General features: G+C 48.4%; 1 protein-coding gene across 4 annotated transcripts in view; it reads right to left on the minus strand.

Annotated features, from left to right (window-relative positions):
- The window catches only part of CDC25A (cell division cycle 25A), a 35,357-nt gene that overhangs the window by 9,253 nt on the left and 512 nt on the right, over positions 1 to 25,592 (minus strand). Inside the window, exons 2-16 of one of the 4 annotated variants that reach the window (XM_053264063.1) lie at positions 22,664 to 22,746; positions 22,002 to 22,053; positions 20,352 to 20,388; positions 19,735 to 19,833; positions 19,032 to 19,151; positions 16,735 to 16,872; positions 16,048 to 16,125; positions 14,826 to 14,978; positions 14,064 to 14,159; positions 13,645 to 13,707; positions 13,309 to 13,407; positions 12,669 to 12,799; positions 12,049 to 12,160; positions 11,578 to 11,671; positions 7,720 to 7,758 (exon numbers count right to left, since the gene is read on the minus strand). In XM_053264063.1, the coding sequence (XP_053120038.1) occupies positions 7,720 to 7,758; positions 11,578 to 11,671; positions 12,049 to 12,160; positions 12,669 to 12,799; positions 13,309 to 13,407; positions 13,645 to 13,707; positions 14,064 to 14,159; positions 14,826 to 14,978; positions 16,048 to 16,125; positions 16,735 to 16,872; positions 19,032 to 19,151; positions 19,735 to 19,833; positions 20,352 to 20,388; positions 22,002 to 22,053; positions 22,664 to 22,746 (1,394 nt within the window). Of the gene's footprint in view, positions 1 to 7,719; positions 7,759 to 11,577; positions 11,672 to 12,048; positions 12,161 to 12,668; positions 12,800 to 13,308; positions 13,408 to 13,644; positions 13,708 to 14,063; positions 14,160 to 14,825; positions 14,979 to 16,047; positions 16,126 to 16,734; positions 16,873 to 19,031; positions 19,152 to 19,734; positions 19,837 to 20,351; positions 20,389 to 22,001; positions 22,054 to 22,663; positions 22,747 to 25,592 lie in introns of all 4 variants that reach the window. The other 3 variants (XM_053264062.1, XM_053264066.1, XM_053264065.1) reach the window with 3 other exon arrangements.

Here is a 25,592-nt window from a genome sequence, read left to right on the forward strand (position 1 = left end):
GCCTGATATAGGCGTTTCCCTTAGTATAGCAGCGGGGATTTGAACCGGCAACCTCTGGCTTGCTAGTCAAGTCATTTCCCCACTGCGCCATACCTTGAATATATGTGCTTGTATTTACTGAAAAGAAAGAGGACTCTGAATTCAAGATGAACCCCCACTCCCAAATTCAACAGGAAAGAACTGGGAGGAGGAACCAGCTTGGTTTGGGGTACAAACGGTATTAGGCATATAGAGGGGCAGCCAAGTTGCCAAACACTGCCTTGCCCCACAAAGCTGGTGCAGGCCAGCCCCCTTTTCCAGTGGAACAGCGGGCAGGGAGAAGGAAAGGTTTCCAGCAACCTCCTCTCCTCTCCACATGCTTCTCGCAAGCTTTGCCCAACTCACAGGGCCAGGCCACGCCCCCCAAGAGCTGCTCTGATGGCCACAGTACGGAGCAGGGCATCCCCAGCCATCCCCTGCCTTGCCTTGCTCGCCTCCTGAATCGACAGCCCCTGCAAATGCCTTCCATGAAGACATTCAAAACCATCAAAGCCCCAGTAAAACACAGGAGGGCGACACCATGTACAGACGCCAGCATGGAACACCACGGGGGGGGGGGGCATGGTTCTAAGCCCCGTTGGTGACCGTGAGGATTATGGCACCAGGAGAAGTCACAGTCATCCGAAATCAGAAGCTGGGGGCCCGACTCGAGCAGACACACCCGTCCACATCCCACAGCCGCGTTCCAGGGCTTCATTCGACCAGTCCCATCATACACTCAGCTCTGCGCAGCACCTGCACAGGGCCCCCCCACCACACGCTCTGTGCATGGAGTCCAAGGGCCTTGCTGCTGCTACTGCCGCCGCAGAATAGGTCTCCGGAGCTGGCGGACGGCAGCCTTGCCTCGCGGACTGGAGTGGAGAGGAAGGGACTGACAGAGCAGAGGGCAGGAAAATTGTTTCCAGGAATAGGGTTGGCATCTGTTGCAAGGGAGCAAAAATAACCAGCCCGCCGTATGTGCCAAGGGCAGCGACAGCAACGGGGAAGGCGGCTGGGTGGGTGGGGGGGGGCAGGACAAAGACCCCCAAGGCAAGAAGCCCAGTTGCAGCATTCACCAGATGGCCGTGCGTGTGTGTGTGTCGCCAAGGGGCTTGTTTTATCGATGGGTTTCGCTCTCTTCGTTCAGCGCAAAGCAACAAGAACCTGCATCTACTGTCCACCTTAGATGGCTTCATAGCTTTGCCAAGTCAGACCGCCTCGCTCAGGACGATCTGCTCTGACTGGCAGCAGCTCTCCATCAGAAAGGGATCTTGCCCAGCTGCAGGTGCCAGGAACTGGATCGGAGGCATTCAGCCTGCAAAAGCAGGTGCTCTCTGAATGATGGGCCTCTTGTGGCCTTAGGAGAGGACGCTGCCTTATACAGATTCAGACCACTGGTCCATAGCAGCATAGGAACCTAGGAAGCTGCCACATACCGAGTCAGATCATTGGTCCATCTAGCTCAGTGTTGTCTACCCAGACTGGCAGCAGCTTCTCCAAGGTTGCAGGCAGGAGTCTCTCTCAGCCCTCTCTTGGAGATGCTGCCAGGGAGGGGACTTGGAACCTTCTGCTCTCCCCAAAGTGGCCCCATCCCTAAAGGGGGGAGTATCTTGCAGTGCTCCCGCTTCTAGTCTCCCATCCATATGCAATGGGTCTCAGGCTCAAGAAGATTCCATTGCTCCTCAAGGGTCCCACCAGGCACAGCAGCCTTTTGAGCCGTGCTGGGGGGCTGCATGGAGTATTTGGCTTCAGCTGAAGCTTCACACAGGCCTCGTCAACCACTAGTCAGGGGGCCGCACTTCAGGCCGAGGGCTGCTGCTACCACTGGCCCCAGGCCTTGCCCTGAAGCACACTGGCCCATGGCGTCACAGTCTTGTCGAGTTGGTCTTCTAATCCAGGGGTTCCCAGCCTGTGGTACTCCAGATGTTGCTGAACTACAACTCCCATCAGCTCCAGCTACAATTAATTTTGGCTGGGGATGATGGGAGTTGTAGTTCATCAACATCTGGAGTACCACAGGTTGGGAACCCCTGTTCTAGTGCAACCCCCTGCTCAGTGCAGAAAATGGCCACAGCATGCCTGCCTCGCAACCAAGACCACAGGCAGCTCTTCAGAAGCGGCTTTGCCAGCCCCATTGGCAGAGATCTTTCCTAACTGGAGATGCTGGGATTGAACCAGAACCCTCAGCATTCCAAACATGTGCGCTGCCCCCACTGCTCCTTAGCAACAAAGGAAGCAGCCTCATACCGAGTCAGACCACTGGCCTATCTAGTTCAGGATTGTCTACACAGACTGGCAGCAGCTTCACCGAGGTTGCGGGCAGGAGTCTCTCCGTCTCTGGAGATGCTGCCAGGGAGGGAACTAGAACCCTCCGCGTGAAAGCATGTAGGAGCTCTTCCCAGAGCAACCCCATCCCCTAAGGGGAATATCTTGCAGTGCTCACACATGTTCCCCATTCAAATGCAAACCAGGGCAGATCCAGCTTAGCAAAGGGGGAAATCCATGCTTGCTGCCCCAAGACAGGAAGAGAGGAGAAGCGCTCTGGTCTTGTGGTAGCCAGCATGACTTGTCCCCCTTAGCTAAGCAGAGTCTGCCCTGGTTGCATACGAAAGGAAGACTAGAAGTGTGAGCGCTGTAAGATATTCCCCTTCTTAGGGGATGGAGCCACTCTGGGAAGAGCATCTAGGTTTCAGGTTCCCTCCCTGGCAGCATCTCCAAGAGAGGGCGGAGAGAGATTCCTTCCTGAAACCTTGGAGAAGCCGCTGCCAGTCTATGAAGACAATACTAAACTAGATGGACCTATGGTCTGATTCAGTATACGGCAGCTTCCTATGTTTGGGAGTGATGGGAGATAAGATCTAGAACAGCAGCTCACAAAAGCCACAGAATCGGTGTCAAGATTCTGCTTAGAAAGGTCCGTGTGCAATGCAGGAATCGTTCCACAGCACAGCCTCCCCCGAGTACAAAGCGCCATCCTATGGCCCTACGTCTATTTAGTCAATGCAAAAATGAGCAGGCCTTGTTCGGTTAAAAGCTCTTGGCCTTGGGCTGTGGACCTTCTTTACACGCCAGCCCTTCCCTTCCCTGTGGATTACTCCGTGCGCAGGGCGGAGAGAGAAGCCCATGGCAGCGTCCCCATTAAGCTGGGAGTTGTTTACTACGCTGCTGCTAGATCTGACATTGAAGTGCATGCACTGCCCTTAATCTAAAGTGCACGTGTCACGTTTCTAGCTCAGCCCTAAGGAGTAATCTCATTTGAGCCAGGATTTCAATCTGGAGCTTTGGACCTGCAGCCGACGCAGATCCCACATGGCCTGGGGAGCAGGGCCAGCGAGGACTACAGACTGAAACCGCCAGCCCCATATGTGGCGAGACAAATGAGGGCCAGCTCTGCGTCTGTAAAGCAAGAGCTTCCAACCTTGGGCCCCCAGATATTGCTGAACTACAACACCGATCTTCCCCAACCACAAAATGGCTGTGGATGATGGGAGTTGTAGCCCAATAGCAACACTTGGAAAAAAGCAAAGCAAATGCTCTGCCCAAGAGCTGAAGCGATAACCGACATGAGTATTTCAGCACACACCCTTGCATGCCATTAACTCGGTCACTTAGAAGCCACCCATGGAAGTTTGGAAGTGGTTTGTTTTCGAAGATGCGTGGTCTGCCTTCACAAAGCCGCAGGGCTATTATGCTGCAGGGGGCCCAGGTTCCACCAACCTTAACCCTCCTTTGTGAGGGATGGGGGTGATGGTAGCTGTGATTCAACAGCTGGAGCATGTCAGCTTGGCCAGCCCACCCTACTACAATTGCTACAAATATTTATATACCACTTTTCATCAAAAGTTCCCAAAGCCATAGAGAAATAGATACACAAAGATGGCTCCCTGTCCCCAAAGGGCTCAGTCACAATCTATTTTTAGATTAGACACCAGCAACAGCCCCCGGAGGGATGCTGAGCTGGGTCTGGATAGGGCCAGTTGCTCTCTCTACTAAATTTAAGAGAATCACCACTTTTTTAAAAGTGCCCCTTTGCTCTACTAGCAGGGGAGTTGCACTAGAGCCTGGTGGCTGACCTCCACCCAAAACCCACCTCAAAACGTGGCGGAAGACCAGGAGAGAGTCATTTGCTACAGTCCTGAGCCAACTCGGGCATCTTCTCTAAGTCCAGAGAACCTTCTCCATGAGTGGTGACCCTGTTCTCAGTGGAAGAGCAGAAGGGCCCAGATCCTCCACTCCCTGGCAGCATCTCCATGTAGGCCTGGAAGAGTCTCCTGCCTGAAACTTCGGAGAACCGCTGCCAGTCAGTGTCAACAATACTAAGCTAGATGGAACAAGGGCCTTCCTATGTTCCTAGACCACTAGGCTGGCAACCCTTCAACTGACCATGTAGATCCTAGGGAATGTCAAAGCGAATGGCAGGGAAAGTCCACTGACATGCACAGAATGGCCATGGAATGCAAATCCCATACATTCCTAGGGCCATTGGGAAGAAACCCGTGCGTTTCAGTGGGCATTCCCTGCCTTTCATTTTAGGATGTCCTGACACTATTCTACTTGCATGCTAGCAGTTCCAGATTCAATCCCTGGCAGTTCCAGATTCAATCCCTGGCAGCATCTCCGGGGGGGTGGGGGGGCTGGGAGAGACTCCAGCCCGAAAACTGGAAGAGGCTGCTGCCAAGTCAGTGTCAACTATACCGAGCTAGATGGTCCAAGAGTCTGACTTAGAAGACAGCTGCTTCTTCTAACACCACGAATGGGCAATCTCTAGCCTCGAAAGACCACATTTTAAAATAATGCGTAGAACAGGCTCTCTCCAACGTGGGTCCCCAGCTGATGTTGGGCTAAAACACCCATCATCCACAACCACAATGGCCTGGCCATTGTGGCTGGGGATGATGTGAGCTTTACTCCAACTTTTTACTCCCACGTTGGAGAAATCCTGGTTTAGAAGATGCAGATGGGATTAAGGGTAGGCCACCTCTGGTAGGGACCAATAACGAGAGGTTCAATGGATGTTGGTTAGGGAATCTACACAGTCATAAGAGAGACGGTCCAGCACCAAAAGATGTCCTCCCATGGACAGTGGCCGATTGTGTCCATTAAAACATACAGATGTTGGCTTTTAAGGCTGGAGGGGTACTGTAAGGTTCCAGATGGCACTGGGCAGATGGCTAAACCCAAAGGCATCTTCGAGTTACAAACCTGAAGGGGAATAACTGCTATGCTGCAAGGCAGTTTCATAGATCTGTCACATCACGTTTGCTTTCAAGGTCACCTTGATCTCTTCCTGTAGCCATCACAGAATTTCTTGCTGCGTTCATTATGTCTCTCTCTCTTCATGTGCGCCTCCAGCAAGATGTTGCGTTGAAGCCTGTTGTTGTGGGGGTAGAGGCTGCCTGCACCTTCTCAGTACTGCAACATTTCCAAGGCAGGGAAGAGGGGAATGTAGGAGAATAAATCAGCAGCGGGTTTGCTTGTTTATCTTCAACCCAGAGAATGGTGCTCAGAGCCAAATGCGTTTGTGACCCTTTGCTTTCAGGCCTGTCAAACATGGCAGTCTTTGACCCCTTCCCGAGAGTGAAACTAGTAGGTTTCTACACATGCAGATAGGACTGAGAGGGTGGAATATTTGTTGAATGTCTGCTGGCAGCACAAGAGTACTGATGGCTCCTTAAAAATGCTACTTCTTGGTCATTGCATTGGAGCAATGGAGCATTTGGGTTCACAGAATCCTCGTATTTGGATCACCACCTTTCCCTTCTCAGCTGTGGTTCTTGATCACCACCACATCAGGGAGGCCACGTACTTGTGCTGGTAAGGTTGAACACCAGTCTAGCCTTCACGAACGTAACATCTCTAGCTGTTTCTACTTAGCTCATTATTCTCTCTCTAAACTTTTTGTTGTTGAAGAACAGTGTTGTAGTAGTAGTAGTAGTAGTAGTAGTAGTAGTAGTAGTAATCTAGCCATATCAGGTATTGGCTCCGGATAACTGGGCAGAGAGGCCTTTGAAGTGGTGGCTGTTTTGTATTTAACAGCAGAGAGCAGTTCTCCCTGTTCAGCTCAACATCTCATCAGTTTCGCCGCTGTCGCTAACTCCGCTCTTGTGCTGCTTTTTAAAGAGCACTCCTTTAATTCCAATTTGCTACACTAACTACTGAGAATGCTGTTGTTGAAGAGCCGTGTATAGACACATCTTTAATATTGAATTTGTTCTATAGAAGAGCTACTTAACTTCAGCCCTCCTATCATCAACCAGCCACAAGGGCCAACAGTAAGGGATGATGGGACTTGTAGTCCAACAGCAGCTGTGGGGGCCCAATTTGTGCAGTCATGGTCTATAGCTATTGTATTAGCTACAAATTAAAACATCTATCATATAAGGCTGTTTTCACAGATGGGCTCCAAGCCTTGCCCAGACTACCAGCGAACCCCCTGGGAAAATGCATGGTTATTGAGGAAAAACTCCCCCATTGGAAAGCATGGGGTAAGATACCTCACGGGACAGAGAAAAAGACCACCATCACAGAGAGATCAGGCATTCATATGCTTGCAAACTGCAAGCCCTTTCACTAGTATGAAAATATGACTTGAAGGCACAAGAACAGCCCTGCTGGATCAGGCCCACCTAGTCCAGCATCCTGCTTCACACAGTGGCCCACAGGCAATCGCAGAGGGCAAGGCCCTCTCCTGCTGTTGCTCACCTGCAACTGGTATTTAGAGGCCTCTTATGCTGGAAGTGGCCTATAGCCACCGAACTAGTAGGCATTGATAAACCTGTCCTCCATGAATCTATCGAAGCCCTTCTTAAAGCCATGCAGGCTGGTAGCTGTCACATCTTGTGGCAGAGAATTCCAGAGGCGAATTATGCAGTGGGTGAAAAAGTACTTCTGTTTGTTAGTTCTAAATTTCCAGCCATCAGTTTCATGGGATGACCCCAGTTCTAGTGTTATGCGAGGAGAAAAAAATTCTCTATCCACTCCCTCCACAGCTTTATAGACCTCTATCATGTCTCCCCTCAGTCGCCTTTTTTCTAAATCAAGGAAGATGGGTGCTACAGGCTAGTGATCTAGGGACCACGCCTGCCTCTCTCTAGCCTTTAGCGCTGGTATGAAAGACATGCTTATGCCCGAGTGTGCCTTGTGACACCAACACCCTGCCATCCATTTCAAAGGAGCACAAACCAGCCTTTGGAACGAGAAAAAGCAGTGTTCTTTGTCTAGAAAGAAAACCCACAAGCCACACAGTGGGCATCGATTCGACGGCAGCAGAAACCAGGAATTGTCAACATTGATAAGTTAAGGCCTGCCTGCATTCTTAGCTAGGAAAGAGGAAGGCTGGGGCCAAGGCAGGCTTTGCTGGAGTGGAAGTGGAATCGCCCACCCCGTGAATTACCGGCTGACTGGCATAAGAGGCACTCAGGGCCTGGTGGGGCACGCCATCACGCTGCCACCAAGCCAGCAGAATCGGTTCTTTCGTTCAATTGTACTGCGTGGATGCCGCCCATCGCTCCGCCATCAGATGCAGACCGAGGTCAACAGTGCAACCTGAGCTGATAAACAAGCCTGCAGAAGGTGGCAGCCAGCCCTCAAGATGCCAAGGCACTTCACCATCTGGCATGTGCAGGTTCTTACTGGCCACCTAAGTATTCTTATAGAATGCACCAATGAAACCATGCTCGAAGAGCTGTGTTCCAGACTCACCTGAGAAACACATAACCTGGGCGGCCCGGAGCAAATCACCTGGAAAAGGAGAAACTGGAGTGATCTGTGTCCTCGGGGCACCACAACAGCTCATGAGGAAACGCTAGTGGACGGGCAAGCCAAGGTGTTTAGTGCTTGAACAGCAGTGCCACCCACTGGGGGCTTTCTGGCTCACACGCCACAGCACAAATCGGAACTTACAACATACCACGGCCATTTGTAATATCAATATCTGTTGCTCTTGAACACAGACGGAGATTCCTCAGAAGCAGATTTTTAAACACAGGGCAGTGGCCGTTGCTCATGGAGACACAAACCATTCCATCAACTCCAGCTCTGCTTGAAATATTTGGAGTTTTATATCAACTGGCCAGTGATTTAATAGCTTTAGCACATCAGGAATGCTTCAAGCAACCTCTTAAAGAGTGCCGTGAACTGAACCTAATTTGTTGCCCCTCACAGCAGAGCCACAGGACACCCCACATGGCGTGTGAAGATCCTGCATTAACCCTTAAAAGGCAATAGGGCGCAATCCAGGCTTGCACTGAGTGAGACTTCAGCAGAACGCAAGTACAGTACACCGGAAGGTGCTGACCATGCCATGGCTTATGAGCTAGAGCAGGAGTGCTCAAGCTTGGGGCCCCAGATGTTGGGCAACTCCCATCCTCAGCCCTGTTGGCTGAGGGCAGCAGCGGCTGGGGATGGGAGCTGCTGTTTAACAACATCTGGGGACTCTCACTCAACCCCCGGGCTAGAGCACAAATCAATACAGGTTTCCCCCATTAGCAAGTAATTCCTGAAAACCTAAACACCTCTTGAATAAGAGTCAAGGAGGCAACCACAATCGGCCTGCAGACCTTGTGCTGTGCAGGCCTGATCTTAATACACTCATCCCTTTCTGCACAAGGTAAGGCTATCCTACCTATCAGTCCCTTGGAAATCCAGCACTGCAAACCAGAACAGAGACGTTTACGCCAAGCTCAAAGCCACATTCTACAGGGGCATTTCATCTTTGGAAGAAATAACGCTCTGGTTCCCCAGGCTGTGGGGATCAACACCGCTCTTGCTATCCAGTTGACTCCAGATGTGTTCCAAGCACAGAAGGACATGCTTCACTATACTGGGCAGGTTTTGAATTGACATCATGTAGTGTAAAATGATGTGATTCAAGTAGCTGCATGATGGATCTTCCTCTCTTCAAAGAGAGAAAAGCAACACACTTTTTGGGTGCAGTGTTCCCTCTAAGGCATGCATGTGTACACACGCTCATGCGTTTTTTGATGTCTGCTCAGTTACTACTACTACTACAAATATTTTTTACTGCTCAACAAAATTCTCAAAGCAGTTTACATAGAAAAAACACATAAATAAGATGGATCCCTGTCACCACAGGGCTCACAATCTAAAAAGAAACAAGGTAGACACCAGCAACAGCCACGGGAGGGATGTTGTGCTGGGGCTGGAGAGGGCCACTTGCTCTCCCCCTGCTAAATATAAGATAATCACCACTTTTAAAAGATGTCTCTTTGCTAAGTTAGCAGGGGTTACTTAAGTTTTAGATGCCACTCAGGATTAATGCATGTGCACACACACTGCCTTGATACTGCAACCCAGAAGAAAACTCATTCTATATGCAGATGAAAAAAATTAGACAGAACACTGCTTGGGTATTGGGCAGTTTATTTCCTTAGTGCCCCCCGCCCCCGCCAAACCAGGTGGTTTCAGTCCCTCTCAGCCCCAACACATTCACAATACATTCCCGGCACAATATTTTACCCAACCTTGAATGAGATTGAGTTCAGGAATGACATGTGCACCTAAACAGCAACTAGAACAATGTAAACCCTGAATGCCAGGAAGGGGCGGAATCGGTACTCTGGGGAATGTTCACAGGAAGAGGCCAGCAAGGAAGTCAGAATTGTTCCGCACAGGCTGCTGAGCCCTTCGAAAGACAGAGAAGGAGCCTGCACTGTTGCTATGGTGAGAGGCCGGCTTGCACGGCTGGTCCCTCCGAAGCCCATTTCATCAGCTGGGGAGCAGATGCTGATCACCCAGCGAGGGGCCAAACTACAACATTAGTAGAGCATACTGTAAGTGCTTTACTAATTCCGCGTGAGTCAACTGGCAGGTGGGCACTGTCGACATTAGACACGGACATTCATCCCTGGCAACTCAACAGGTTTGCACACACAGAGCAGTTTCACCAGATGCAACCCTCTGAACCAAGACTGTAAGAAATTCAATCATTCACTCCTCATGGTTAGGTTACAAACCAACACTGATTATTTTTGTTTGAAATGAGCACACAGGAAGCAAGGAGCGCCGCTTAAGATTAAGCTTAACAGAGTATTCCTTCTCACCAGGGACAAACAGCCCAGACCTACTCCTCCCTGAGTATTTAGATATAAACCGATTTGTAACACCGACAAAAATATACAAGAGCTCAGGTGTGTCCAGGTATGTACACTGGAGTCGTCTGGAGACTTCAAGGCTAGAAGTAGTATTTAGCTCTGTTTACCACCAGTGTACCGTTAACTGTTGCTACTGTGACCCCACACAGTGTCAGCCAACTGAGCTCCACTCAAAGCAGACGATGAACTGGAGGATGCCACACATGCCAGGCAAAAAGCAGCCATGGAGGAACTTCAACAAGTTGACACAGCACTGGAGACCACTTTTGGGCAGCCTTTATTCAGAAAGCAAATGCTGAACTTCTAACACTGTGCTCTGAGAAGCAACTGCACCACAACAGGAACCAAGTTCTTTAAAGCTGGGTTAGGTGAGCTTCCCACTTGGGAGCGACTGCAGGAAGAACCACCATGATTGCACCTGGTCAAGTTTACCTTCTGGAGATGTGTCACAATCACACTACTGTGAGCTGCGCACACCAGGTGGGGGCGGGGGGGAGGGAGTTAACACGTGAACACTTGCAAACTGCTTCTGAGTCGAAGTCGGGGCTACAAAACTGAGGCCTGTCTTTAGACTACAGCGCCCATCATCCGTAGCCAGTGGCCAACAGTCAGGGATGAAGGGAGCTGCAGTCAAAATCTGCAGGAGGGCCCAAGTTGTGCAGCAGCCCTGTTCTAGGTGATATATGCACTGGAGCATCTAGGAAATGCCAGTTCTACCCACTTAAAGATGACCATGTTTCTCTTATGAAACAGAGGACAGGTCACATGCAGCCAAGCTGGAGAATAAGTTACAAGAACATGATCAAGCAGCTTCCCCTTTGAATGCAGACAACAAGGCTTCCTGTAGCAGAGTGTTTTAAGTTCCAAGAAATCTTGTCCCTGTCCTTCCAACACAGACACACTTATGTGCAGGATTTATTGCCTGTAAGATGATTAAAACAAATCAGAACTGCAGCTAGGAGGATCATCACTCCCAGACCCTTCCTGCTGGTTGCCCCCAAGCCAGAAAGAGGTCACAACCCAAACCCAAGACACTCAGCCACAGCAGTAAGGTTAGCTTCATTGGACTGTACTAAAATTTAGAGGCACAACTTTTAAAAACACACTAAAAATCTCACAATTCACACTTCCCCAGGCCATTCGAGTCCCCTGCGCTTCTCACATCGGCCGTTTCCACAGATTGTCTCAAGCAGCATGCAGGCAAGTTCTGGATTCCCATGCAGAATGCAGACAGAGCCCAAATCTGGCAATCTGGGCACTTGCGGGAAGGGATCTGGTCAATGATCCAGCGAGGCAAGGCCTGTGCCAAGTGTAAACTAGTCCCACAAGATGCAAGGCTAAGACAGTGACACGAGTTCATGCCGTCCTTTCTCCCTGCAGGGAGTGCCCAGAGACAACACTCAGAGTTTCTTCAGACGGCTGTATAGCTCTCTTTTACTCTTCTCACCTGCCCAGGTTCTGCTTTTTGTGCGGAATTTCCGAAAGTCTTCCTTGAAGTCTTCATGGTGCATGGGCCGATAGTTCTGTGGCTCACAGTAGTTCTGTAAGAGGAAGCAGAGGTTTGTGTACAAGACCCATACAAACCTGTGATTCAACAGCAGCGCGGCCCACAATGCAAGTATCTCTGCTGCTGGCCCTGTGCCAAACTGCCCACAGACTCCCAGGGTGTGCGCCCAGAGCCTCTTAGGGGCAACTCGATAAACGATGTAACTCTGGCTCAAATCCCTCAGCCACCCTCAGGCCAGTCCTACTTCACGTGGTTGTTGCGAGGACTAGATGAGGAAAAGGGAACCCGCATAACACCACCTTGAGCTCAAGGCAGGCAGAGCAGGACACCAGTGTGATAAAATACATACAGGAAGTTTGGCACAGGGCCAGCTGACCTTTTTGTCAAGAATAAGAACTTTGTGATCCTTACTCTGTATTTTAAGAAGAAGTCCTTATAGCCCCCTTTCAGGACATAGAGTTCAGGGTAGTGTAGACTGGGATACTCATTGCCGAGCCGGTCTCTCTCCCTCACAAAGCGACACCTGCCGGGGGGGGGGGGGGGGCAGAAAACAAAGAGCAAAACATCACTTCCAGCAAGTTCTTCTATGCGGGTGCCACCCATACATGGATGCCAAAAGGGGGATTCCAAAACAGGGCTCAGGCACACCATATGATAAAGAGTCAGGAAGGTCAGAGGGAAACTCCCCGAGGCCCGCTTCTTTCAACCCACCCATTCTTGAACCATCCTAGCCCCATTAGCTCCCAGACCAGCCTCATCTCTGCTTCTCCCCAATCCTGAGCATCAGTCCTTCCTTCTATGAGCCAATTCAGTTGCATCCGATGAAGTAGGCTCCTGCCCATGAAAGCTCATACTATAGCAAGCATGTTAAATCTTTAGGGTGCCAGGGACCTCTATGGGGCAGAGCACAGAACCCTAGAAAAGCTGCTGCTGCTTCAGGGGTGGCCCAACATGCCACCACACCCCGAACAGCTGCTTACACAAAGGCCCAGCAAAAGCAGAGGTGAGCCGTGCGGGCTTCAGAGACTCACATCCGGGGAGCCCGCTCCGATGAGAACTCGCAGTGGAAGACGATGATCACTCGTTGATTGCCAGACGGCACGATAGGCTTCTTCAGCAAGAACTCTTCCACATCCTCTTCCATGTGGAGGTTTATAGCCCCCTGGAAAAGGAGTCAATGGTAAGGAAGCCGACTGAGGATGTTAAAGGGTTGGCTTGCACCACGCATTAGAAACTGGCCCGTAACATTGCACCCCACAGATCCCACAACAGTCCTGTTTTAGCAGCTGAAACGATGGAGACCACCCTCCCCGTTCCTCCTGCCTGCCTCCCCCACTTCTTCTCCTTTTGCAATCCAAGGTACTCCTTTTTACAGCTGAAATAGAAGGGAGTATCAAGTTGGTGAACTGCCACTATGCTTAAAAGAGATGACTTCCCCCAAGGAAAGTGGCATGGTTCAGGCATTCCCTCCCCCTGTCCACCCCCTCCCCACAAGCCTCAGCTTTGGAGGGAAAGTTAGCCTGAGGCTTGCCAAGGAGAAAGCACTTGGTGAAGCTGGAGGGGCCGGGACCGCCTCAGTGCCTGGCTTTGGGGTTCTCTCTGGCAACGGTAAGCGCTCCCCAAGTTAGTCAGGTTGCTAATCAATCACTGCCACCTCGGATTCTCCCATACCTGGATGTGGCCTCCTTCATACTCATAAGGATATCTGCAGTCAATGATCACACACTCTTTAATGAACCTTGAAAAACTGCCCTTCAGCACTGCAACAATCTAGAGGGAAGAAGAGGCCAAGAATTAGACCTCAGGATGCAGCCTCATGAGTGACACACTTGCTTGGTCTTCATTGGCCAGCTAGTTTGGGTCAACCCAGGAACCTTCACCCTGCAGGGGAAGTGACCACTTAAGGGTTCTCTTCCCAAACAGCGAGGCCCCAAGGAGACCAAATGTCCAATCCATATGAAGCAAACAAGAGTTTACATTGTAGGGAATGCAGCCTGTGCTACTTACCATTTCTGGGTCAATATACTTCAGATCTTGATGTTTCCCATCTACAGTGTGGAGAAGGTAATCCTAGACGAACACCACAGACACTTTGCTCATGATGAGAACGGCAACAGGATAAAAAGCAGGACAGCAAAGTGCAGAGACCTCGCCCCAAACTGGGTCAAGGCATATGAACCAGATGAATTTGGTTTTTTAAATAAAAAACTTTGTCAGATTACACGAGTAATCAAAGACCAACAAAACAAAGATGAAGGTTCAGCACCAAGTCTGGACTATTTCCACCCAAGGTCTACGAACACAAGCCATTTAATATAACGTACTTGTCATTTTTACAGAGCCAGTATAGATTTCAACCCTCTCTGGCCTTGTAGAATGAACTGGGTGAAAAGGGCAAAGGGGTGGGGAGGGAGAATCAACATTACCTTTGAGAAGTCTCCAATAAGGTTCCTTGGGTCTCTGTCCAAAACACTCTCTATCTCCATTAAGGATGACAGATGGGCCCCAACAAGAGCCACACTCTGGAGGAAGTAAGAGGGAGAGACATGGAAACTGAGAAGGAAGCGTCTTTCAGGTTGCGCTAATGGAAACAACCTATCCATTACTGCATTTAGACTACTGCTGACTTCAATTCTCAAACTGAGGGATCAGTGAGAAGGAATCAGAGAAAGATATAGATGTTCAAGGGTGTTCAGAAGGTAAGCAGGGAAGAAAGAATGAAGGCACTATTTTCTAAAGCAGAATGCTGGAAGCAGCAAGGAACATGGGCAGAATGAAGCACAGAAGGGGACTCCAGGGGTGGCCTTGGCCAAAGGGAGCTTGGGAACCTGTAGACACGGGGGGGGGGGGGGCAGACACACAACAGGGAGAGCAGGGGGAGGAGACCGTGGGAGCACTGGGCCTTTATATACATGTCTTCCAGTTAGGGTCCAATATAAAATGTTGTATTTATTTGAATGGAAGAAAACTCTGAATTCAAGATGACTCCTTAAAAAAATAGGAGGTTAAATACAGGTTATACTAAGGGTATACCGAAGGCAAGCAGGTGATACCCAAATTTACCCAAAAGGAACAGGGCTCTGGATTTAAGACAACCCCCTGGTTTCTAACATCTAACAACTTGCAGGTGAATATGGTATAAGTAGACGAGTCAGACAGGAATCCATGTATGATCTACAGCCACCAACCATTAGTTCTTCAGCAGGTGCTTCGCAGACGTTCCTCCTCCTCTTGATGGCCCCTGGCACGTGCTCTTCCTGGGATCTCTCTGTTCTTTTCAGGGCAGGCTTAGCCATGCTGTATGGCTCACTTTCTACGCTCAGCAACCTGTACTGCTTATTCTAGATAAAGGTCAAAGAAACGTCAGCCAAAACGGTAGTCTCCATCAACATGGAGGTAGGTAAACAATAAAGTCACTTTAGCCTTCTGAAGTGGGGTGGGGAGAGCTGGTCTTGTGGCAGCAAGCATGAAGTGTACCACTTGCCAAGCAAGATTCATCTTGGTTTGCATTTGGAGGGGATCACATGTGAATGCCGCCTGCTGTCAGATATTCCCCTCAAGGGATGGCGGCCACAGCTCCGTGGTAGCATACCATACACAGGCTCTGCTTTTGAGCGATGGCTCATCCCCTCCGTCTGCTGCCTTATACCAAGGTGGACCGAATCCTCCCCCCAGATTCGGTCTGCCTCCTCCCTTTCAGCCTTCAAAACAAGCAATGTTTATTGAAGACATTTCTTTCCCGCCAGGCATTTGCCCTTTATGTTTGCTTGTTTGTTTTTTAAATCTTGGATGCTGTTCTTGTTTGTACACTGCCCAGAGTCTGTGGATTGGGCGATATAAGAAATCTCTTAATATAAATAAATAATTGGTCCAAACACCAGATTCTGTATGCAGGCCAGGCCCAACCATACCTGAGGCACACCACCACCCCCATACCTCGCCAGGGCTCTTGTCTCCCTGGCCACCATCCCCCCCCCCGTTACTGCCCGCACTTCCCTGCTGCCACTCTGCCTTTTCAAAAGGGAGGGAACCCACGTGCTACATCACCCAGCACTCTACGCCTCTATACGTCCTCCCACTTCTCTGCTTTTCCAAAACCAGGGAGCAGGAAGACTGGCGGCCCCAGGGGATGCATGCATGTGTGCGTGCATACACATGCATATGCCCGGGCAGAGCAGGGTGGAGAGGCAGCTGCAGAGGGCGCCTCACCACCTCTGCACACTCACTGCATCTCAGTAATGGGTGGATCTCTCTGTCCACTAAACATAAGCAAGGGAAGCAGCACAAGGAGCCAATGAAGCCTCTTGAATGTGGCTATGCCTGACACAGACCCGGACTGCACTGGACGAAGGGAATTTTTAAACAAAATGCAAATATTCCAGTTCTATAATGCTAGGGTGGCAAACTTACATGGGTATCCACACCTTTCTTCATAACTAGTGGAGCAGTCCAAAGGCTTGCCACGTCAGGAGACATCTCTTCATTGCTCTAAAGGAAGGAATAATTGAGATCTGTTACAGTAAGAGGAAAAACCCCAACAGCAACAGCATTCTTTTCATTTAATCACTGGATTAGTGCACCTGGTGAAATAATTGCTTGGCATTTGGCAGAGACTCATGGCCCATATTCACACATTTTCAACACTCGGACATAGAGTGTAGTGTGCACAGGTACAGATCTGAACACGGTACAGTCATTCACAGGATTACATTGAGCAAAGTTACAGCACTACACTTTCTATCTGTACCCTGCATTTGAAGGGCCTGTACCCAGGTTCACTTTTAACATGAAAGCAGGTACAGTCATTCACACAAACTCGGGTACAAGTGTATGGACTACTTAAACATTTGTGTCCCACCTTAAATCCAAGGGCCTGGGGTGCGTATTCAAATGCAAGGCGGGGTTGCTTAATGCCCATAGTGAATTCCATGGCCTAATGGGATTTTGTCACCACTGGTGCCATGCTGGCTCACCCAAGAGAACTCCCTGCTCTGGCAGTTTCCAAATCCTGCTTGAAAACAGCTGTACACAACACACCCTCCCACTTAGGTGCCTGCAGCTTTTGAATTATTGAACACATGTGTCATCACCACTTACATAGACGTCCTGCCCATCCAATATCTCCAAGAAGCCATCATCATCATTTTCTGTTTCTGAGGTCTTTCGAGACTGCTGCCTCAGGAAGGCTGGGCTGAAGCACCCAAGACCATTTCTGCTGGTTTCACCTTGGCAAAACTTAAAACAAAAGACATTTAACCGTTGTAGCCATCCAGTCCTTCCCTCTAGAACAGGGTGGCTCAACTTTGGCCCTCCTGTAGATGTTGGCCTACAACTCCCCAAATCCCTGGCTAATGGCCACTGTGGCTGGAGATTATGGGAATTGTAGTCCAAAAGCAGCTGGGGGGCCTAAGTTGAGCAGGCCTGCTCTAGGACTGCGGCTTCCATGCTAGATGAAGAGCAGAAAAGGAAAGGGCTGTTTCTGTACAGTTCATTAGTGGTTCTGGCTTGCACAGCTTTCCTCTTTGCCTAGAATTCCTACTTGAAACCACAAATGCATATCAACAGTAGGCCTTTACTGAAAGCATCCATGCACCAGCCTAAGAGAAAGTCAGTTCTAATGTGCTTTGAAAACCAAGCAACAGAGAAGAAAGCCACTTCTTCCAATCAGATATTAGTCCTTAATGCCACTACAATTGTCTAAGGCAGGGCTGAACAAACCTCAGCTTTTAAGGAATCTACTTTCTTTTCTTTTTTTGGCCTTGTTTCCCAAGGTCCACTAACTGGAACCAGATGCAAAAAGGCAGCTCAGGGGCAGACATACATCCTTAACATCATGGGGGATTGTTTTCCAGCATGAGAACCGAGCTCACAGTCTTTTCACACAACAATCCACTTGTGGCAAATAAGTCTTAACAACAGAAGCAATACGCCTGCTAAAAGTGATCCTGCCCAGGGAGGTTTTCTGTCCTGTCTGCCGCCCCAACACCCAGTTCAAATCCCACCCTGCCCCTCCCCACTACCACCCACCAAGAACACTCGAAATATTTATTCAAGCAACTAGTCTGGGCTCAGAGTTTTAGATTTTCCAGGTGGAAAATATATTTCTCAGCTTATGAATAGCTACAGAAACCCCAAAGTACTGTGTCACTATATCAGATCTCTCCAATTTGTGCTTATCACTTCTGAGAGCAAGTGATAAGCAAGCAGTTTTGGGGAGAAGACAGCTGTTGTGGTGCACGTCGGCACCAACAATGTTGGGAAACGCTGTCAGGAGGTCCTGGAAGCCAAGTTTAGGCTGCTAGGTCTAGGACCAGTGCCCTTTAACTTGTTCATAAGTGATCTAGACACTGGGGTCAGTGTTTCCTCTAAGGCGTGCGCATGTGCTCACACATTTTTTGATGTCTGCTCAGTTAATTTTAGATCCCGCTCAGGTTGAATCAGGAAGGCCCCATTCTGAATGTACATGCGCACACACCGCCTTGATACTGCTGCCCGGAACAAAACTCATTCCGCATACAGATGGGCAAAAAAGCAGAACACTGGTTGGGGTAACCAGCGAAGTGCCAAATTTGCAGATGACAAACTATTTAGGGTAGTGAAATCCAAAACAGATGGTGAGGAGCTCCAAAAGAATCTCACCAAACTGAGGGAGTGAGTGACAAAATGGCAAATGTGGTTCAATGTAAGCAAGTGTGAAGTGATGCATATTGGGGCAAAAAAACCCAACTTCACCTATACACTGAAGGGGTCTGAACTGTCAGTGACTGACCAAGATTGAGATCTTGGGTGGACAGGTTTTGAAGGTATTGACACAGTGTGCAGCAGCTGTGAAAAAGGCCAATTCCATGCTAGGGATCTTTAGGAAGTGGGTTGAAAATTAAAATGCTAATATTATACAAATCTATGGAATTCTGCACCACAAGATGTGGTGATGGCCACTAGCTTGGATGGCTTTAAAAGGGGCTTAGACAAATTCATGGAGCACAGGTCTATCAGTGGCTACCAGTATGGTGGCTGTGGGCCATCTCCAGCCTCAGAGGCAAAATGCCTCTGAATATTAGCTGCAAGCAAGTAACAGTAAGAGAGGGCATGCACTCAGCTCTTGCCTGTGGGCTTTTCAAAGGCAACTGGTGGGCTACTGTGTGAAATAGGATGCTGGACTGGATGGGGCTGGGGCTGGTCCAGCAGGGCTGTTTTTATGAGAAGCATCTCTCCTGCAGTATATTCCCGAGGCACCCCTAGCTTTGACACAGACACTAGCCAGTGATGCTGTCCCTCACTCCACAGACTTGTACAATGTTGCCAAAGAATGACTTCCAAAACACATCACTTCCTTCCAGAACACTGAACTCCGTTTCAAGGATCGATACAGACTAAGAAACCTTAGTGCATACCATAAATGCTGCAGCTGACTTCTGCTTTAACCCTAAAGCACGTTTTTCATCTTCAAGAGAAGACATGCGCAGGCAGCTACGAGATGCAGGTTTCATTGGCTTCTTGAATTCAAAAGATTCCTTGAAGAAAAGCAGATTGAAGATTACTTGACGAAAACCACTTTACCAACCCAATGGAGCTTTTTTTTTGGCAGCCTTCTAACCCCTAACCTTGTAAGCATTCCCCCATTTCTTTACACGGTGTTTCAGGCAGTATGCCACAGCATAAGTAACTGCTGTTAAAAAAAAAAAAAAATTGCACTGCATGTTAGCTTGCTAGTTGAGTGCCAGGACTGAGCGGTTTGTTGCAAATACCCTCACAGTGAGAGGAGTAACTTGGAGAGGGTGTGCTGAAAGTATACTGGTCGGTCTCTACTTTGCTACTTCTGTTTCCTCACTAAAGGTTGGGGGCAATGTCTTGTGTTGGTTTAGTGTTAAGCAATTTTGTCCCAGGGTGGTGGCAAAGTTTCTCTGCCACACAAGGTAATCTCTTGTGGCTGGTGCTGGTGTTCATTATGATGTATTCATGGAGGATCCAGAGTATGAATGTATCACATCCTTATTACTAGAATTTTTTTCTTCATAAGGAAGACCATCCCAAGCCATCAGTAGTATTCAGAGCATAACCATGATACTCCTCCCCTGCTTAGAAAAACCCACTCACGTTCTCTTTGTTCTCCTCAGGGCTACATGACTGGAAGCCATCACAATCCAGCAAATCCGAGTGGCTCCTCTTCAGAGCAGGACTACATCCCAGGAGGTTCTGCTACAAAGTTGAGGAAATAAGCCCCATGTCAGATTCTATTACTCTTGCTTTGTCTAAAAAAGCATCCAAAGAAACACCAAGATGACAAACCAACCAGGAGAATATAAATTACCATCTTATGTACAGATCCATGGAAGATGGAGATAAAACCATATAATTATTTAACTTGCAACAAATGGTGCTCAAAATAAAGATGACCAGGCCCTAGACTCAGAAGACAACACATTAAGAGTGAGAAGAGCCACCCTTCAATCATCCCTACAATACACACATGAGCCTGGCCCGCCTCAGGCTTCTCTGAGGCAGAACCTGATTTTTGGACACCAGCCTTGCACATGGCTGTATTAAGTTTTTAAATCCCGAGATGCCAGCATCAAAATTCTCTAGGAACCCCTATGACAGCACAGGGATATTTTAAGCCCATCAATACATGGGGCTGATACCATGGAGAAAGTAACAGAGGCAGCAGATTTTGACAGTGACAAAGAAGTGTCTCCGTCACAAGTTCCACTTACCGGGAGGGAGTGCATTCTTCGCATGGGCAAGCGGAAACTGCAAGAATGAAATAATTGTGTGTCTTAAAATTGATTCAGGCTGGATTTCATCTAAGCCAAAATGAGATTGGCATAAAGTTAGTGGCATACTCAGCATTCCGCTACATGAGCAATGAGCTGAATGGAGATCAGAGATGATAACGTTCCCTCTTTATATTCCCTGCCTGTAATTAAGTCACTCACTTAACTGTTCCAAATACGAAAAGACTTTTTCCAAAACTGAAAATAAGAACATGGGCATCAGCTACTGGGCAGCAAGAGGGCACCAAGTACAGGAATTGTTTTTCTGATTCATGTGCACCTCAGCAGCAGCAAGCCATACCCCACACAAATTCTCCTGGCCATCATATAAGGAGATATTGACCAGGCATGCTGGCAGAGTTTATATTATTATAAACAAGTGATTATATTTATACAAAAAACAGTCAGCAACAGGAAGCAAACATTATTTGTTTTATTAGCACAGGGATATTTTTCTCAGTATGTCACATTCCTGCAATACTGAACAAGCATTTGCCACAAGAAACCATTCTCTTAAGAGAAAAAGGCAATAGCTACCATACCCTGGATTAACTAAAGGGAGTAAAGCAGAGCTTTCAAGACTACCTTAACTGTTATTTCCTTTGGGGCATAGATTACTGCTTTTATTTATATACTGCTTCTCAACAGAGAAGTTCTCAAAGCAGTTTGCATAGAAAAAAGAAAAGGAAAAGGATGGTTCCCTGTCCCCAAAAGGCTCAGAATCTAAAACACAAGGCTGGAGGGTTGCTGTGCTGGGGCTGAATAGGCACAGTTGCTCTCCCTCTTGCCAAATACAGGTGGCCCTTGTCATCCACGGTCCTGGCACCTGCGGTTTCACATATCTGTGGTCGGGCTATGGAGATTCAACCTCATTATTCGTGGGTACAAGTAGTGATAAGGTTCTCCTGACTACAGTTCCTGGGTGACCAGAAATTACCTCCAACTTCATTTCTGGCCACCATTTTGTGGCTCTCAATCTTAAAAAATCCCCTCCCAATGATTTTTTGCAGAGCATTGGTGGATTTCAGGGGACATTTCTGGACAGCTGGACACCTGCATGACATGGTACTATAGTTCACTTATTTCTGCTTTTTAATTGCATTTTTACCCTTTTTAAACCTCCAGGAACCTAACCCCCCAATTCCCATTGACCTCCAGTCTCGTTATCCACAGTTGTAGCCAAGAACAGAACCCCCACAGATAACAAGGGCCACCTGTATGTGTGAGAGCGCATGCACACACGCACACACACACTCTAACTATTAGGCACAAACTAGTGGATATTCATGCTGCATTTATGTAGGGTGGTTAAGATGGCAAGTACAGAAATCCAAGAATGAGACTTATTCCTGTCAATGGTGGGGTGGACAATATTGAGTGCCACCACTCAGGAACCTGCAGCTTCAGCAGGTGGAGAGCTACAACCAGGCATGTCACCAGCGCTTCACAGCTTCCTGGGGATCTGAAGCAGCCCCGACTCCCACTACATCACTTCCAGATGCAAAGTCCTCAACGTGATTCCTTTGCAGTGGCCCACAAACAGTTTTATACAAATCAAAAAGCCAAGATGTTAAGATGCTTTCTACATACGTTTCATCAAAGTCTTTTATGCCAAGCAGTGGGGGAGAATCCATACAGCAGCCTGTGGTAAAAAGAAATATTCTTATGCCTGAAAATTACCTGGCATAACTCTTTAGAAAAGATGAGACATTAGCAGGACAAATTGGCCAATATCCCCTTACCCGAATGGGAGGCTGATACGTAATGCCTAAGACTACCCAGGAACTCTGCTTTATGCAAAACAGCCAAGCTGTAGCTTGGCCTTAGCTCACACACTTCTTCCTCATTCCACTTCCTTCCCCAGCTTCACAGTTTAATCAATCCAGGTTGCCATTACATGTGAATTCCCTTTGGGCCAGTATGGTTTGCCTCCAGACCGGAACTGGATGCCAGTTTGAATCTGATTTCCTATTTTGCAGGCAAAACATAGGCAGCCCAGCTAAGATAAGACAACAAACTATGGTTTGATCAAACCAGGGAGTAAATCCAAGCGTGCAAAAGAGCTCACAAGCCCACAGCATGTTCCCAATTATCCAATCCATGGGTTGGAGGACTAGGAACATTAGGGAATCACCAGGTCAATTCAGAGGCATTCTGAGCTGTCTTTTGAACCAACCAGGGACGTCCCTACTCACACTGAAGTTTAATATGGAAATAAGCCTAACCCACATTTTGGATGAAAAGATACAAACCTGAATCTGTAGAATCAGAAGAGGAGGTCCTTTGCAGATTGATATTCCTTGCTTCCTGAATTTGCTCGCAGTTTTCCTTTTGGCTGTAGAGATTGAGAGGTTACTGTTATTTCACAAGACACTACTACATGACAGAGGTATATAAAATCATGCACGGTATAGAGAAAGTGGATTGAGAGAAATTTATCTCTCACACATAACACTAGAACCAGGGGTCATTCCATGAAATAGATTGCCAGGAAATTTAGGCTCAACAAATGGAAGTACTTTTTCACACAACACATAATCAATCTGTGGAATTCTCTGCCACAAGATGTGGTGTCGGCTACTAGTTTGGATGGCTTTAAGAGGGATTTGGATAACTTCATGGAGGAGAGGTCTATGGATGGCTACTAGTCTGGTGGCTATAGGCCATTTCCAGCCTCAGAGGCAAGATACCTCTCAATACCAGTTGCAGGGGAGCAACAGCAGCAGGACAGAGGCCATGCCCTCAACTCCTGCCTGTGGGCTTCCCAGTGGCATCTGGTGGGCCACTGTGTGAAACAGGATTGCTGGCCTAGATGATCCAGCTGGGCAGTTCTTGTGTTTTTACTTTGAATATTTATAAACTACTTTTCAACAGTTCCCAGAGCAGTTTACACACAAATAAGATGGTTCCCTGTTCCAGAAGTTCTCACAATCAAAACAGAAACACAAGGTACACACCAGCAACAACCACTGGAGGGATGCTGTGCTAGGGTTGGATAGGTATAGTTGATCTTCCCCTGCTAAACATAAGAGAACCACCACTTTTCTGCAGATAATGAGACCACAAATAAAGAGACCTTAACCCTATGGGGACTGGGGGTTTCAGGTTCCTAAGCACACTGAAGTGTGCTTAAAGTCACAAGAAAAAGCAAGGAGGAACAGAAATAAGCACTGTACCTTGCTCTCCAGCTATGCCCCCCAAACAGCCAAATCCCCTGATTTTTATTCTATTTTGAGGCGCTTTTTTTTTTTTTCCAGAAAAGAGCCACAAAATGACACAGCACTACAAAATGGCAGCAGAAGTCATTTCCAGCCACTCAAGAACTGCGGATACATGAAAATAAACTTATTTTTGCACCGCGAATAAAGAAACTGGGTCCCTATGACCCAACTGTGGGTGCTGGGAGCAAAGATAATGAGGGCCACTTGTATAAGTCTTTGGCCTAGGCAACAGCCATACAAGCTTTTCCACATTCCAGATAGCATCTGTTAGACAAATGGGTGCTGCAGTCCAGGTTTAACAAGCTAGCTTCCATCTGGGGTAATGCCAGAAGTGTGCGTTACCACAGTCTTTGAGGTCATGAGAAACTCAAATCAGAATATTAATACAGAAACATCTAGCTTCTTCATAACACAGAATGAACCACACACGGGGTTTTAGGGAAAAGAAGTTTCTGAGAGCTAGCCCAAAAATGAACTGTTTCCAAAACTCCACAATAATTTTACACAGATAAATCCAGAACAGTTAACCATTATATTTCTCAGCCATGATATATGAATCTGCATAGGTTCACTAGGGTTTTCAATTCATTTGACATTGCAGTAGTCAGGTAATGAATATCCACGTGCAAAATATGAATGAAGTTTTTCATCCCATTTAAACAAACCCAAAGATGAAAGACTTCCTCAACTGTTCTATATCTACCCATGTCTCCCACCCCCTGTCCAGCCAACAGAAAACATTACTATATTTTCATCTCACTGTTCCAACGATCCCCTCTCACAGCCACCCTGCAAAGTAGGTTAGGCTGTTTTGTGGCTGAGTAGGCCAAAGCAAGTAATCCACCTTGGACCTCATGAAGAGCTGGTCTTGTAGTAGCAAGCATGACTTGTCCCCTTAGCTAAGCAGGGCCTGTCTGGTTGCATATGAATGGGACACTTTATGTGTGAGTATTTAAGAGATTCCCCTCAGGGGATGGAGCTGCTCTGGGAAGAGCATCTAGGTTCCAAGTTTCCTCCCTGGCAGCATCACCAAGATAGGGCTGAGAAATGTTCCTATGTGTTGGCTTCACTTAAACTGAGCATTAGCCTGCCTAGCAATTCCTGGGCTCTCTCAAAATTAAGGCTCCACAGCTGTCTCTGTAACTCCTGTAAGGTGTCCTCCCTTCCTTGCAGGCCATTAGCCACAGAAGAGGCCTTTCATCGGCTCAGCAACACACAAGTATAGGCCTAGCCTGGCCGGGGATCAAGAGATCACCACCATTCAATCTCTCCAGTTCAGGAGTGGCCAACCTGAGACTTGGCCACTTGGATGGAAGCTGTAGTAGCTGGAAGACCTACGACTATGGCTAGCATACGGCTTTACAATGGCACTTTACAAAGAAGAAGTTCTCTATCCCTAAAGGACTCACAATCTAAAAGGAAACCTAAGGTGGAGAGCCTCAGCTTGGCCACGGAGTTTGCAGCAAGACCCTCCTCTCCTTCCCAAGTTTTCCCACAACCCTCCAGAAGCGCAAGAGCCAGAAATGCATCTCTCTCTCTCTCACTCTCACACACACAATGCATAGAAGACAGAAATGGAAGAGAGCGCAGAGTCCGGGCTGCAGAAGAAGGAGCCTCCCCTAAACCTCAGAGCCGAACAGGGAGGGATGTCGGGGCCGAGAGTTGCAGCTGAGCTCCGCGTGCATTTACGCGGGGGGGGGCCGACGGGGGGGCGACGGGAGGCAGGCCTCTCCGAAAGATCGCGGGGGCTGGCTCCCCTTCTCTCTCCACCCGCTGCGATGCCTAGACTGGCCATTCGTCGGGTAGAGCTGCACAGACAGGGCGGGAAGAGAGAGAGGGAGGAAGAAAGGGGGGGAGCCACACATACACAGCCAGCTGCCTCCTTGAGCCCCCCTGGATCTTTCGGAGACGACTGCCTCACTTCGGCCCCCCACTACAAGTCCCATCACCCCTGGCTCTC

Source organism: Hemicordylus capensis, chromosome 6, assembly GCF_027244095.1.
Source record: "Hemicordylus capensis ecotype Gifberg chromosome 6, rHemCap1.1.pri, whole genome shotgun sequence".
Classification (NCBI taxonomy): domain Eukaryota; kingdom Metazoa; phylum Chordata; class Lepidosauria; order Squamata; family Cordylidae; genus Hemicordylus; species Hemicordylus capensis.